At 45.0% G+C, this 12,513-nt stretch overlaps 1 protein-coding gene across 3 annotated transcripts in view; it reads right to left on the reverse strand.

The window, feature by feature from the left end:
- Ecpas (Ecm29 proteasome adaptor and scaffold) overlaps positions 1 to 11,419 on the reverse strand; it is a 104,658-nt gene extending 93,239 nt beyond the window's left edge. The window contains exons 1-2 of one of the 3 annotated variants that reach the window (XM_042695188.1): positions 11,073 to 11,419; positions 2,657 to 2,760 (exon numbers count right to left, since the gene is read on the reverse strand). In XM_042695188.1, the coding sequence (XP_042551122.1) occupies positions 2,657 to 2,678 (22 nt within the window). In that variant the 5' untranslated portion in view covers positions 2,679 to 2,760; positions 11,073 to 11,419. Of the gene's footprint in view, positions 1 to 2,656; positions 2,761 to 10,425; positions 10,511 to 11,072 lie in introns of those variants that run through there. The other 2 variants (XM_042695194.1, XM_042695179.1) reach the window with 2 other exon arrangements.
- Positions 11,420 to 12,513: the final 1,094 nt, after the last annotated feature.

The following is a 12,513-nucleotide window of genomic DNA, read 5'->3' on the forward strand; positions in this document are numbered from 1 at the left end:
TCTTCAACTAAATGCAAATGTATTTAAAAGGCAAATATGAAGCCATCCTGCAGTAAACACAAACACAATTACACAAGGAGTGTGCCTTCCCATGATTCCTTCCCTTCTTCATGATTCCTATAGGAGTTGCCTCCATCTAGCCAAGGTAGCCCAAGAGGCAGAACAAGAATCTTCACAATGAAGTTCTAAGCGGAAGGTCCATACTAATGCAGTCATTGCTAGTATCCCTAATCCCCAGAATTGAGGCAACCTGAAAGAGCAGCTTCCTTTTCCCTTGTCAGACTTCCCTCATGGCACTCAGGTCAAGAAAAAAATCCCTCATCAGGGAACCCCTTTATCTAGATGCTACTAGTGTCTAGACTCTTTAGACAAGGAAAAAACTTTTTCTTTTTTATAAGTAGGCATAGCTACACAGAGGAAGATTTCACTGTGACATTTCTACACGTTTACAACGTTTTCCAGTCAATGGTATTCACTCCATCATCTCCTTTTACCCCTCCTCTGCTTCCTAAAGCAATTTCAAAAAGTTGGAAGAGGCAAGGCACCTATAATCCTAGCTACTAGGAGGCTGAGATCCGAAGATTGCAGTATGAAGCCAACCCAGGGCAGGAAAGCCCATGAGCTGTAGCTTACGTGGTAGCACACTAGCCTTGAGCAAAACAGCCCAGACGCAGGCCCTGAGTGTAAGTACCAGGTCAAGCACAAAAATATAAAATATTAGAAGAACTCTCTTTTCCCATCACTTATTTATGTAAGATTTTTTTTTTTTTTTTTGTCGGTCGTGGGGCTTGAACTCTGGGCCTGGGCGCTGTCCCTCAGCTCTTCAGCTCAAGGCGAGCGCTCTACCACTTGAGCTACAGCGCCACTTCCGGTTTTCTGGTGGTTTATTGGAGATAGGAGTCTCACGGTCTTTCCTGCCCGGGCTGGCTTTGAACCGCGATCCTCAGATCTCAGCCTCCTGAGTAGCTAGGATTACAGGCGTGAGCCACCAGCGCCCGGCTATGTCAGATTATTTTAAAGCTCCTACCCACATGGCTCATAACAAGACTCACTCTGGACTTCACCTTGTTACTGCCTCCACTGTGGAAGTTATAAGGTAAGTTTGGTTAAGGGTGAGCCAGGTAATAGGACAGGAGCGCTTGTGTACATCTGTGCCCCACATGTAATGAGTGTCAGGATCTCAATGTATAAATACTTTACCATCTACAAATAATCCCACTTCCCAAGGAGACCCTTTCCCCTCAGAGCAGGCAGCTAGTAGATATCATTAGAAATCAGTTTTAGTAAGGAGATGAGCAGGATTACTTCAGTTTGTGAAAGCCAAGTTGAGAGATAATATACTATGTAAGAGTTCAGACTACATCAAAGTCAAATGTAGGAGATTTAATGATCCACATTAAGCATTTAATTTGAATAACAATCCTCGTTTGAATGTGTAAACTCTAATTTTTTTTAATTGAAGTCACTTTTTCAATCCTAGCATTTCTGGCTTGCGCTGCTTGTCTTTAGTATGTCACAAAGGCAGTAACACCTCTCCCACAGGCGCAAAACTCCTTAATATTTGAAGAACCTAGGAGGAAATAATCAAAGCCTTCATTGCTTTTTTAGACAGCTCTTCCAATCTCCCAGTTTTCCAGTTCTTTACATACCTTAGCAATAGAGAAATAAAACAGCACAAATGTATTAAAATTTATTTTAAAGTTGGTCTATGGTTTATAAAATATTCCATCCTTCAAAACTGACATAAGTAAAGTAAGGCATTAGAAACCAGAATCAGCAATACACATGCTGAAAAGTAATCAAAGGAACTGGGGAATGCAGTACTTAAATTAGTCCAAATTAAATTAGAAGATAGCAACAAAGGGTACTTTTTTTTTTTGGTCAGTCGTGGGGCCTGAGCTCTGAGCCTGGGCACTGTCCCTCAGCTCTTCAGTTCAGGACTAGCACTCTACCACTTGAGCCACAGCGCCACTTCTGGCTTTTTCTGTCTATGTGGTGCTAAGGAATTAAACCCAGGGCCTCATACAGGCAAGGCAAGCACTGTACCACTGAGCCACCTTCCCAGCCCCCAAAAGGTACTTCTGAAGTTACAAATCCCAAGCAGTCAGTGGACAGTGAGCCCCTGCTATAAGAGAATTGCAATCTGAATTTACAAGGTTTTAATCAAAGGGCTATCTAATATCATCCAAGAGTAAAACTGACACCATGCTCTTGTTCTCCCTCATAATGGAGCAGAATTAAATGGCTCTTTTAAAAATCAGTGATATCAAAATAGCAGAATCAGGAATATCCAATTGCCATGATGATGCCTGCTGAATTTCTTTTTTCACAAATTATTAATAAACTCCTTACTGATGTTCCTGAGGCATGTAAAATCTATTGTGTGGAACATAATGTTACTTGTTAAGTATCATCCGTTGTCTTCTCTTTATTCATGCTACTATATTTTCTTCTTGCTAATGTTTTTACGTTTATTGTCACAGAGATAGAGGCATCAAGCATATACAAACTAATATAAACTTTACTGATTCTCTCAGAATACCTAGGAAACAGAAAAAAGATCTTGTGGGAAACTGCCACTTGATAATCTATATGTTTTTAAATGCTGCTAAAAAAAAAAAAAATGTGCATATCCTCAGGAACTAAATCTACTAACCTCTACAATCAATGTGATACATGGTTTATCCAATCTTGACAAAAATCCTCTGGATCACCAATGGTATGTTCATCCACTCGGACATACGCAATTGTATAAAGAATCTATTATTTAGAACACCAAAAAAGATACAATTAAAAGACTCATACACATAGCTACCATTTTAAGAAAAAAAAATAAGCACTTTTCATTATTTGCTAGTGTCTTTGATGCCCTACTTTGCAAATGAGAAAAAATACTAATTACCAAATATGGAGAATATGTCCAATAAACAGAATTACCGAGACTATGCTAATGCTTAAAAAATACACTAATTATTATAAGCTTTGTTAAAGCTACAATACCCATACAGCATATTTTTATCATTTGTGTGTATATATATCATAAACATATTAAAATTAAAGAAAGTATCTCAACTATACAATAGTTTTACATGAGTGTTAGGTATAATATGATATTAGGACATTCCAACTGAGAAATACAAATGGCTAAAGCACTTGGGAAACTGAAGCATGAGAACCAAGAGTTTGAGGCCAGCTTGGGCTACACAGAGTTCAAACCCAGTCTGAGCTACACAGGGAAACCCTGCGTCAAAAAAATAATGTTTTTAAGTATACCATTCATAATCCTAGCAACCTATGGACTTGCTCATCAGTCCTCATCTCCTTCCCTAGGCCTTCTGCCTTTTTTTCACTGCCATGATCCTTCATCTTTCCCACTCTCAGGTTATAGAAACAAAGTTTCCACATACCATGGAACCATTGAACCATTTCACATATGAGAAACACAAGCCCTAGAAGTGGTTTTGTGTTCAAGTTTAATCAAAAAGCAGTACCACCAAGATTCAGAACCAGCTAACTCCAATTTCGGAGGTATTACCTACTACTCAAAACATTTCTCCTAAATACCTCAACATGGATATGCCAATAATTTATTCATTCAGCAAATATTTTAATTGTTGGACAAAAACCTGTATTATCTTTTTCCATTTCCAATTTCTTCCTAAATCTGACTATTTTTCCACCCCATTTTCTCAAGTTAGATTCTTAGAGTCCTCATTCATCCCCTCTTTAATAACCCACATCTACTAATAATTTCTGCCTATTTTAGGAATTCTACATTAATACTACCTCCTTGCCAAACTCACTCTCACTGGCCCAATTCAAACTCTTTCTTTTACTTAGCCACTCTGATGACCCAAGCTCCCAATTAACAAATCTTCCAGCTCTTGGTCTCTGGATCCTTACAATAAAGGCTATACCACTACCACCTCTGTTACCCTTACAAAACAGATCCACTCATGTTTGACCCCTACTGTCTATAGAAAAAAAAAAAAGTCCATTCCTACAACACCCTGGTCCCAATCTACATACTCAGCATCATCTGCTCTTGCCCCAACACCAAAAATATTTACAAACATTTATACATTATTTATACAAGGCATTTTCACAAACATTAATTCTAGCAATATTATGAGTGTTCCTTGTTATCCCAATTAGATGAGAGAGAAACTGAGAGTCAGGAAAGCAAGATAATTTGCTCAAGATCCCAAATAATAATTAGCTATTTCTAAAAATGCACTTTATCCTGCCTCCATGTTTCAGCTCAAAATCCTTCACTCTGGAATGCTATGCTCATTCCTTTGAGGTTTCCAAGATCTAAATGGCATTGTTAATAGTTCATAGAAAATACTTATAGTGATATATAAATGTGTCTCTAATTTTAAGCTCTCTGAGGACAAGACCACAAATTATTCACTCAATTTTAAGACTGACTACTGAATTGGAAAATATGTGGGTAAAACACACTATGTAAGATGGCAAGCACCAAAGTAAATCAAACCATCTAAGCACATTGGCAGTGCTTTTAATTTTAACATCTACCTTCTATACAATACCAATGTCTCAGTGCCAACAATTCTGATTGACACTGGCCTTTATTAAACATTACAGTTACTAAAAGCATTAATGTAAAACAGAATAGGGTAGAAACAAAAAAAAAATGGAATAGAAGTTCATTTTACAAAACAGAAATACCATTGTCATTTTCCATGTTAAGCTTGCTATTTGGTTAAATAAACAAAATCTAAAATACGCAGGCTTAATAGCCTGTATAACACAATGGAATTCTATGCCTCCATCAGAAAGAATGACATTTCCCCATTTGTTAGGAAATGGAAAGGCTTGGAAAAAATTCTATTAAGTGAAGTAAGCCAGGCCCAAAGAAACATAGGTCCCATGGTTTCCCTTATTTGCAATATCTAGTATAGGTATGAGTCAAGCGGAAAAGGTCAGATAATGTGATGTTAGGAAAACGAACCCTTAAATATGTATTTTAATGTTTTTGTTTCTTTCATGCATGTGTTTCTAACGCATTTATAAGATTATTTCTTTGTTGCTTTGTATGTCCCTCCCCCACAGTGTAACCCCCGCTTTCACTATATTTGATGTCAGTATAACATGTGGAGGAGATGGGGACAAACAAGTCGTTTAAGGATTCAGGTGGACCTGTTGCAACAATAAGAAGTACAAAATGTCATGTCAAAACCAGCTTTACAATGTTGGGGGGGGGGTATGATTGGGTGAGGGGGAGGGGGGGGGCTGGGAAGAGAGGTGAAGGGTAAACAAAGGAGGAGGCTGCAAAGCTTGGTAAGAAATGTATGCATTATCCTGCCCATGTAATTGTAACCCCTCTGTACAGTATGTTCTCAAATAAAATAAAATAAAATTTAAAAAAAAAAAAAATAGCCTGTATAAAAGATCAGCTCAAACAAAGGAGGAGGCTGCAATGCTTGATAAGAAATGTACTCATTATCTTGCCCATGTAATTGTAACCCCTCTGTACAGTATGTTCACAAAAAATTAAAATTTAAATTTAAAAAAATTTAAAAAAAAGATCAGCTCAATAGTATGTAAGCCTGTCATTAAAACGATCATCTCTTTGGAGCTATTTCAGTGTGTCCAGAGAGTCATATTCAACTACACAAGCAACTTCCTAAGTATACTCTAAAAGAGCCACTAGGATTCCTGGCATTGGCAGAGGCTCTCTCAGAAAATATCTGACATGCTGATTATCTGGCCAACTTGTACTTGGAACCAAGTTTTTCCATGGCTATGTCAAATGGTCACACTGAAGAGTATGTGCTTTAAGATTATAGGCGGCTGCTCCTCCATAAATTGTCTTTATCCCAACAAAGATCAGATTCCAAGGCTACCTTATAATTACAAAGGCCAGAATATGAAACCACTAAGCAGCTGACCAGATGAAAAGCCTTCAATGCTTTCTTCCCTCTGTTAGAAAACTCTGATGACTGCTACTGAAATATAACTACAATGTCAACTTTTCCATGAACTGACAGAAGATACTAGAGAAAACTGTCCTTCACTGAATTTCATTCCATCCCCAAATATGATCCTAAATATAAAGAAGACTATAAACTCTAACTTTAAGTAAATTACAAATGAGATTACAGAAGTATCTTTAACAATCTGAACTGTTCTCTTTTTTTGGCATATTATTCAAAAATCTAGTATGTTCTCTTCCACAACAGCAAAACTTTGCCCCATTGTATATATATATTATAGGAGGTCCTTATTACGGGAGATCCTTCTAAATGCTAGCAAGGAAAAAGCCGGTGGCTCTTGTTATAAAATGTTTATTCTCCCTTTCAAGGAGGTTAATAAACTATAGAGCAGAATTAACATAAATTTTGGAATCAGAGAACCTCCCTTCAAGCTCTCTCTAGAATGAGAGTAGCTATACCACTGACAATGACAGTACCAAACTTGGAGCTGTCCTGAAAATTCAATAAACAGGTACAAAGCATGGTTAAACTCCCACTAAATATTAATTTTGCTATTATTCTGTTATAATCTCACTCAACGTGACAGTTATGAGATTTGTGCAAATACCATCAATTCTAACAAATCTCAACCCATTATCCATCCTGCCTATATCTACCATAAGAAGCATTACTCAAAAAAGAAAAAGGTACCAGTGGCTCTTGCTGCCACTCAGGAGATTGAGATCTGAGGATCCTGGCTCAAAGTTAGCCTAAGCAGGAAAGTCCATAGGCTCTTATCTCCAATTAACCACCAAAAAGGTGGAAGCAGAGCTGTGACTCAAGTGGAAGAGGGTAAGCTTTGAGCAAAAGCTCAGGGACAGTGCCCAAGCCCTGAGTTCAATCCCTGTACTGCCACAAAAACAAAACTTATTCAACTGACGAATATGTCCAGGTGGACATAAGAACATTCATGTTTAAAAACTTGTAATAAAATATTAAGAGCAGATAACAAGAGATCTGCTTCTATTATCATCTACTAGTCAGAAATAATAGCAAGCCAGGTATAGCAGTGAGTGGCTGTAGTCTCAGTCAGCTACTCAGGAGGCTGAAGTAGGATAATCACTTTGAGTCTAGAAGTCTAGCTTGAGCGATAAGACCTTTATCTGAATTTTTTAACATATATTAGGAGAGAGCTAGGGAAGGAGTGACATTGTCCAAAAAGAAATGTACTTATTACCTGAATAATGTAACTGTAACCCTTTGCACATCACCATTTTAATACTTCTTTTAAAATTCACAAATGTGTATATATGCATATGTGTATATATACCTATATGTAAGAGCTCAGAATATATATGTATATGTACACACATACGTATATATAAGAAATATTTAAAAAATTTGCTCCTTTATGGAATTTTGGAACATCTTTTATCAGTTATCTTTCCTTTAATTACAGCCATACTAACAAACTAAAAATGCTTTATTTGAAGTTTCTTAACCAGTATATGGCTTCATGTCAAGATATTCTAAGGTACCAATTACCAAGTATTTCATCTCTCCTGAAGAAATAGAGAAAGTCAATAGATTTCTATGGTGATATGACCAAAGAAAACAATGGAAAGGCAAGACATGGACGATCCTCCTAACTGTCCCATTAGGTATTAAACCCAGTAAATCCCTTAACCAGCATCTTACCAGGAAATTGACATACAAGAGCACACTGTACATACGCCACTTCAGAATGATATCCAATTCTTCCTCTCATTTTGTTCCCCATCCCCACTAACTGAGACTTTTACCATGTTTAGTGATATAACAGGAATCCAGATACCACACAGGATCAGCTTTAAAAAAAAAAAATCAGACTACTAAAATTGTTACTACTGAGAATACAGAACATAGACATGTTGCCTAGGATATGAAGTAGAACCCTTATAATGGTGGTGGGAATATAAATGGTAAGGCCACTGTCAAAAACAACATGGCAGGTAGAACTTAAGGGTAAAGAACTTATAAGCATGCACAAGGCCCTGCATTCAATTCCAGTGTATGTGTGTACACATGCACATACACACACAGAGATGGTCCCCAAAAAATTTAAAGTACAATAGCAGCATAATCCAGCAAGTCCCCTTCTTTGTGTATACTCAAAAGAACTGAAAATCGGGTCTCAAAAAGGTATATATCCATATTCACAACAGCATTATTCATAACAGCTAAGAATCAAAAACAACCCAAGTGTCTATAGAGATGAATGGATAAAAAAAAAATATGAGCCCAGCACTGGTGGCTCACACCTGCAATCTTAGCTACTCAGGAGGCTGAGATCTAAGGATCACAGTTTGAAGCCAGCCCAGGCAGAAAAATCCTGGTGAGACTTTTATTGCCAATAAACCACTCAAAAGCCAGAAGTGGAACTGTGGCTCAAAATGGTAGAGTGCTAGCCTTGAGCCAAAGAAGAAAGAGAGGGAGAGGGAAGGGAGAGAGGGAGGGAAGGAGGAAGGAAGGGAAAAAAGAAGGTGAGGAAGAGAGGGAGGGAGGGAGGGAGGGAGGGAGGGAGGAAGGGAGGAAGGAAGGAAGGAAGGAAGGAAGGAAGGAAGGAAGGAAGGAAGGAAGGAAGGAAGGAAGGAAGGAAGGAAGGAAAAGATACATACAAGGGAATATTATTCAGCCTTCAAATGGAAATTCTGGCAAATTTTACTACATGGATGAGCCTTGAAGACATTATGGTAAATGAAGCAAATCAATCAAAAGACAAATAAAAAATGACACCATTTATATGAGGTAGCACGAGTAGTCAAAATCAGAGACAAAGCAGAATGGTGGTTGCCAGGGGCTGGGAGGAGGAGGACCAGGGAGCTGTTTAATGAGTATAAAGTTTCAGTTTTGCAAGATGAAAAGAGCCCTGAAGATGGATAGTGGTGGTGATTGCACAACAGTATTAATGCACTGGGGCTGTACACTTATAAATGGTTAAGATAGGAAACTTTATATGTGTGCCTTACCACAATAAAAAAAAAATGGTTTTGAAAAATAAATAAATCAGGGAACTTATCTCCTCAGAGCACCTCCACTGGAGCCCACAGACATGCAATTCAATTCCGTGACTATTAGCCAGTGTCTGCTTCTCACCACACCAGAAACCTCGCCACCTCTGACTCTCTATCCAGCCCAGAGTCACAAGCTTCAGAAAGGGACAACAGTACCCCCTGCTCCTCCAGCTCTGTGTGAAAGCAGCAAGGAACCTGCATGTCTCTAGGCCTGTCTCCCTTTTAAAACAAGGATAATTCATACCTACCTGCCACACAGGTTGCTATGAAGGAAAAAGTGAGATCATTTAACATAAAAGGCAGCCAAGCACAAAAGGAACATAAATTATGTTTACAGCTACTTTTTATATGGAGATTCAGAAGCTTTAGCAACACACACAAGCTTGGCATACCTCACTGAAGGCTCCCACTGAACACACACATCATTCCCAAAGGACGCTGGCCTTGATTTTTGTCATCTTCGGAAGGACAGCATGGGGGAGGCGTTTTGGGGGCCGGGGGGGGGGGGCGGGGAGATTGACGAGTTCACTAATTAATCCTCAAGCATCTTACCAAAAACACAATCAGAAATGATCCTGCATGTCCTCCGAAAACGGAATATTAATGACCCCAGCGTGGGCCTGCGGCAGACCCGGAACTACACTTCCCACAAAACACCGGGGCAAACCCGAGTGGTGGACAGGTTGGCCGGGGGCGGGGAGGGGGGGGGAATTGAGGATGACCACCACGGCTCCCCCGGGGAGCGTGGATCGCCTTCCCTGGGAAAGCTGCAGCGAGTGTGCCCCGGCCCACCTCCCCCGGCAGCAGCTGTCACGCCGCCGCCTGCCTGCGGCGGGCAGGACGGGGCCCGTCCCACTCCACCCAAGGGGGAGGGGAGGGGGAACATCGCCTGGCCGTGACCTTTCAGCTGATTCCTGGGGTGTCTCCTCCCCTTCCCCAAAACTCCAAGCGTAGCCCAACCACAGTCCGGATCTGCAGTGGTAGGGGAAGGGAAGACAGGGCGGGGGGGGGGGGGGGGGTCCGACGGGACGGGTGGACACTGGCCCACGGCTAGGGGCGCCGACCCGCCCGCTAGCCCTGGACACAGGTCAAGGAGGAGGAGAGGGGGTGCCCGGGCTCCCCAGCCCCGCGGGCCCCGGGCGGATCACGGGCCAAGGTTGGCTCCGCCCGGGGCTCGGGTTTCAATTTCGCAAGGTGACGGTGCAAACCCGAGGCCTACAAGCGCCCGCGGCGCCCCGCGCCCCGCCCGCCCGCCAGGCCCGGGCGCCCCGTCTTCCCCCCACCTCCCCTCCCCGCACCCCGCCGCCGCGCCCCGCGGCCTCCAGCCCGTCCAGGTCCCCGGCCGATCCCCGCGACGCCCCCCCCACCTCGCCCAGACCCCCGCGGGTGGCGTCGCCCCGGGCTCCCGGCCGCAGGCTCGGCGCGGCACTTACTCAGCTCGTCCTGGGAGGCGGAGGCGGAGGCGGTGGCCGCAGCCATGTTGCGCCGGGGAGCGAGGGAAGGAGGCGGGGAGGGGCGCGCGAGGGAGGGCGCGGACGGGCCGGCGCGGGGGGCTCGCGGCGGGGCTCGCCGCGGCTGGAGTGGGGGGGAGGGCGAGGAGGCAGAGCCCGGTGTGGGGCGGGAGGGGAGGGGAGGCCGCCCGCGGTCACTCACGCGGGCCGCGCGGCGCCCTCGAGACCCGCCCCGCCGTCACCGCGGGCCGCCCGGCGTCCTCCGCGCCGAAGAGAGCGTCGGCGACTCGGACGCTCCCGCAGGCTTCGCGCCTCTGCGGAGTCGCCGCCGCCGCCCGTGCGGCCGGGTCCCCGCGCGCGGCGGCTCTGCAGCTCGGCGCCGCGCTCGCCCGGCTCACGCCGGCTTTATATTTAGAAAGAGCTGAGCCATCCTCCCCGCGCCCCCCCCCCTCGCCGGGCCCCGCGCGCCGCCCGCCCGCCCGCGCTCGCTCCCCGGCTCCCCCGCTCCCGCGCTCGCCCGGCCCACCTGCCGCCGCCAGCGCTCCCCGCGCCGGCCCGCCACGCGGCGGCCCGGCCCACCCGGCCCCCCGCCACGCGCCGAGCAACCGGACGTGCACCCCGGCCCTGACCTGAGTCCGAGCCGGTCTCCATGGCCCCGAAGCCGCGCTCGGCGCGCGAGCTGCCAAAAGGGTTCGGCCGGCCGGGCTCGAGTGGCCGCGCGCGCGCGCGCTGCGGTCGGTCGGTCGGTCGGTCGGTGGCCGCCCAGGCCCCGGGGAAGGACAGGAGGACGGAGGAGAAGGGAGATCGATCCTCCGGACGGCACCGGGGCTATCACGTTGGCCCAGGCCCCGACCTGGAGGAACCACGCCTGACAGAAGGCAGAGACGTGGACTCGGAAAAGTAGAGCTGGGCTCCCAGTCGGCAGGAGGAAGCCCCGCCCTGCGCCTCCCGCCGAACTCCGGGGCCCGGGCGCTGACTCAGTCCCGGGAGGGCGAAGCTCGCGCCGTGAGCTCCGCGCTGGACCCGGACTCGAGGTCCGGGCTGCTGCTGCTGCTGCTCCCGAGAAACTAGAGGCTTGCGGGGTGAAGGGAAATCGCTAAGCCCTCCGAGAGGTCGAGGAAAGCAAGGTGTGTAATTAAAGTTCTCCTTGAACTCGACAGGCTCCCAGGAGCTATCAGGCCCTGTGCAGACACCTCCCTACCTCTTTGGCTAGGTTTCCGCCCCGTATCTGTGTTACCTAGGTAACTGGCACACCTGGAAGCAGTCACCTCCCCCTCCTGCTAGGTTACAACTGGGGCCGCGGCCCCTGGCCTGCTAACTGACCCTAGGAGGGTCACAGCTGACCCTGGAGTCACATCCAGATCCAGTGTGGCCACACCTTTCCCCCACCTGGCCGCACCTCTTCTGGTCTCCGGCCTAGATAAGTCCTAGGCTGGGGATGGTTCTCCCCTTATTATGGAGACCATGGCTCTCCACCAGGCACGAAGGGGGCAGCAGTTGGGTAAATAAACTTCTTTTCCTGCCTGAATATTGCGCGTGGTGTTCTCTTCATCGGCTACCTGATGAAACCTACCTATTTAATATACCTTACGAGATTGTGTGCGCACAGTGAGACCAAAGGAGGAGAGAGAATCTTAGGAGTGAAACCGAAAGACAAAATTCCTATTGCATCTGACCCTACTAGCGAAATGAACTCCAGGAATTGGAAACAAGGTTTTCTTTTTTTTTTTTTGCTGCTTTTGTTTTCAAAACAGCAATAACAATTTTAAAAAATTGCATACATTTTTTTTCTTGCCAGCCTAAGTTGTTTTGGAGATCCCCTATTCTTGTTATATGGTAATTCAATTAACAAGGTACAGGGATGCCACAATTCAAAGAGTCGAATTTGGGCTATTTATTAAAAGACCGGCGACTAGCCGGGTGCCTGTGGCTCATGCTTGTATTCCTAGCTACTCAGGAGGCTGAGATCTGAGGATCACGGTTCAAAGCCAGTCTAGGCATGAAAGTCAGTGAGACTCTTACCTCCAATAAACAACTCAGAAAACCGGAAGTGGCACTGTGGCTCAAGTG

The sequence above is a fragment of the Dipodomys spectabilis genome, unplaced genomic scaffold (genome assembly GCF_019054845.1).
Source record: "Dipodomys spectabilis isolate Male_0828 unplaced genomic scaffold, ASM1905484v1 ptg000006l, whole genome shotgun sequence".
NCBI lineage: Eukaryota > Metazoa > Chordata > Mammalia > Rodentia > Heteromyidae > Dipodomys > Dipodomys spectabilis.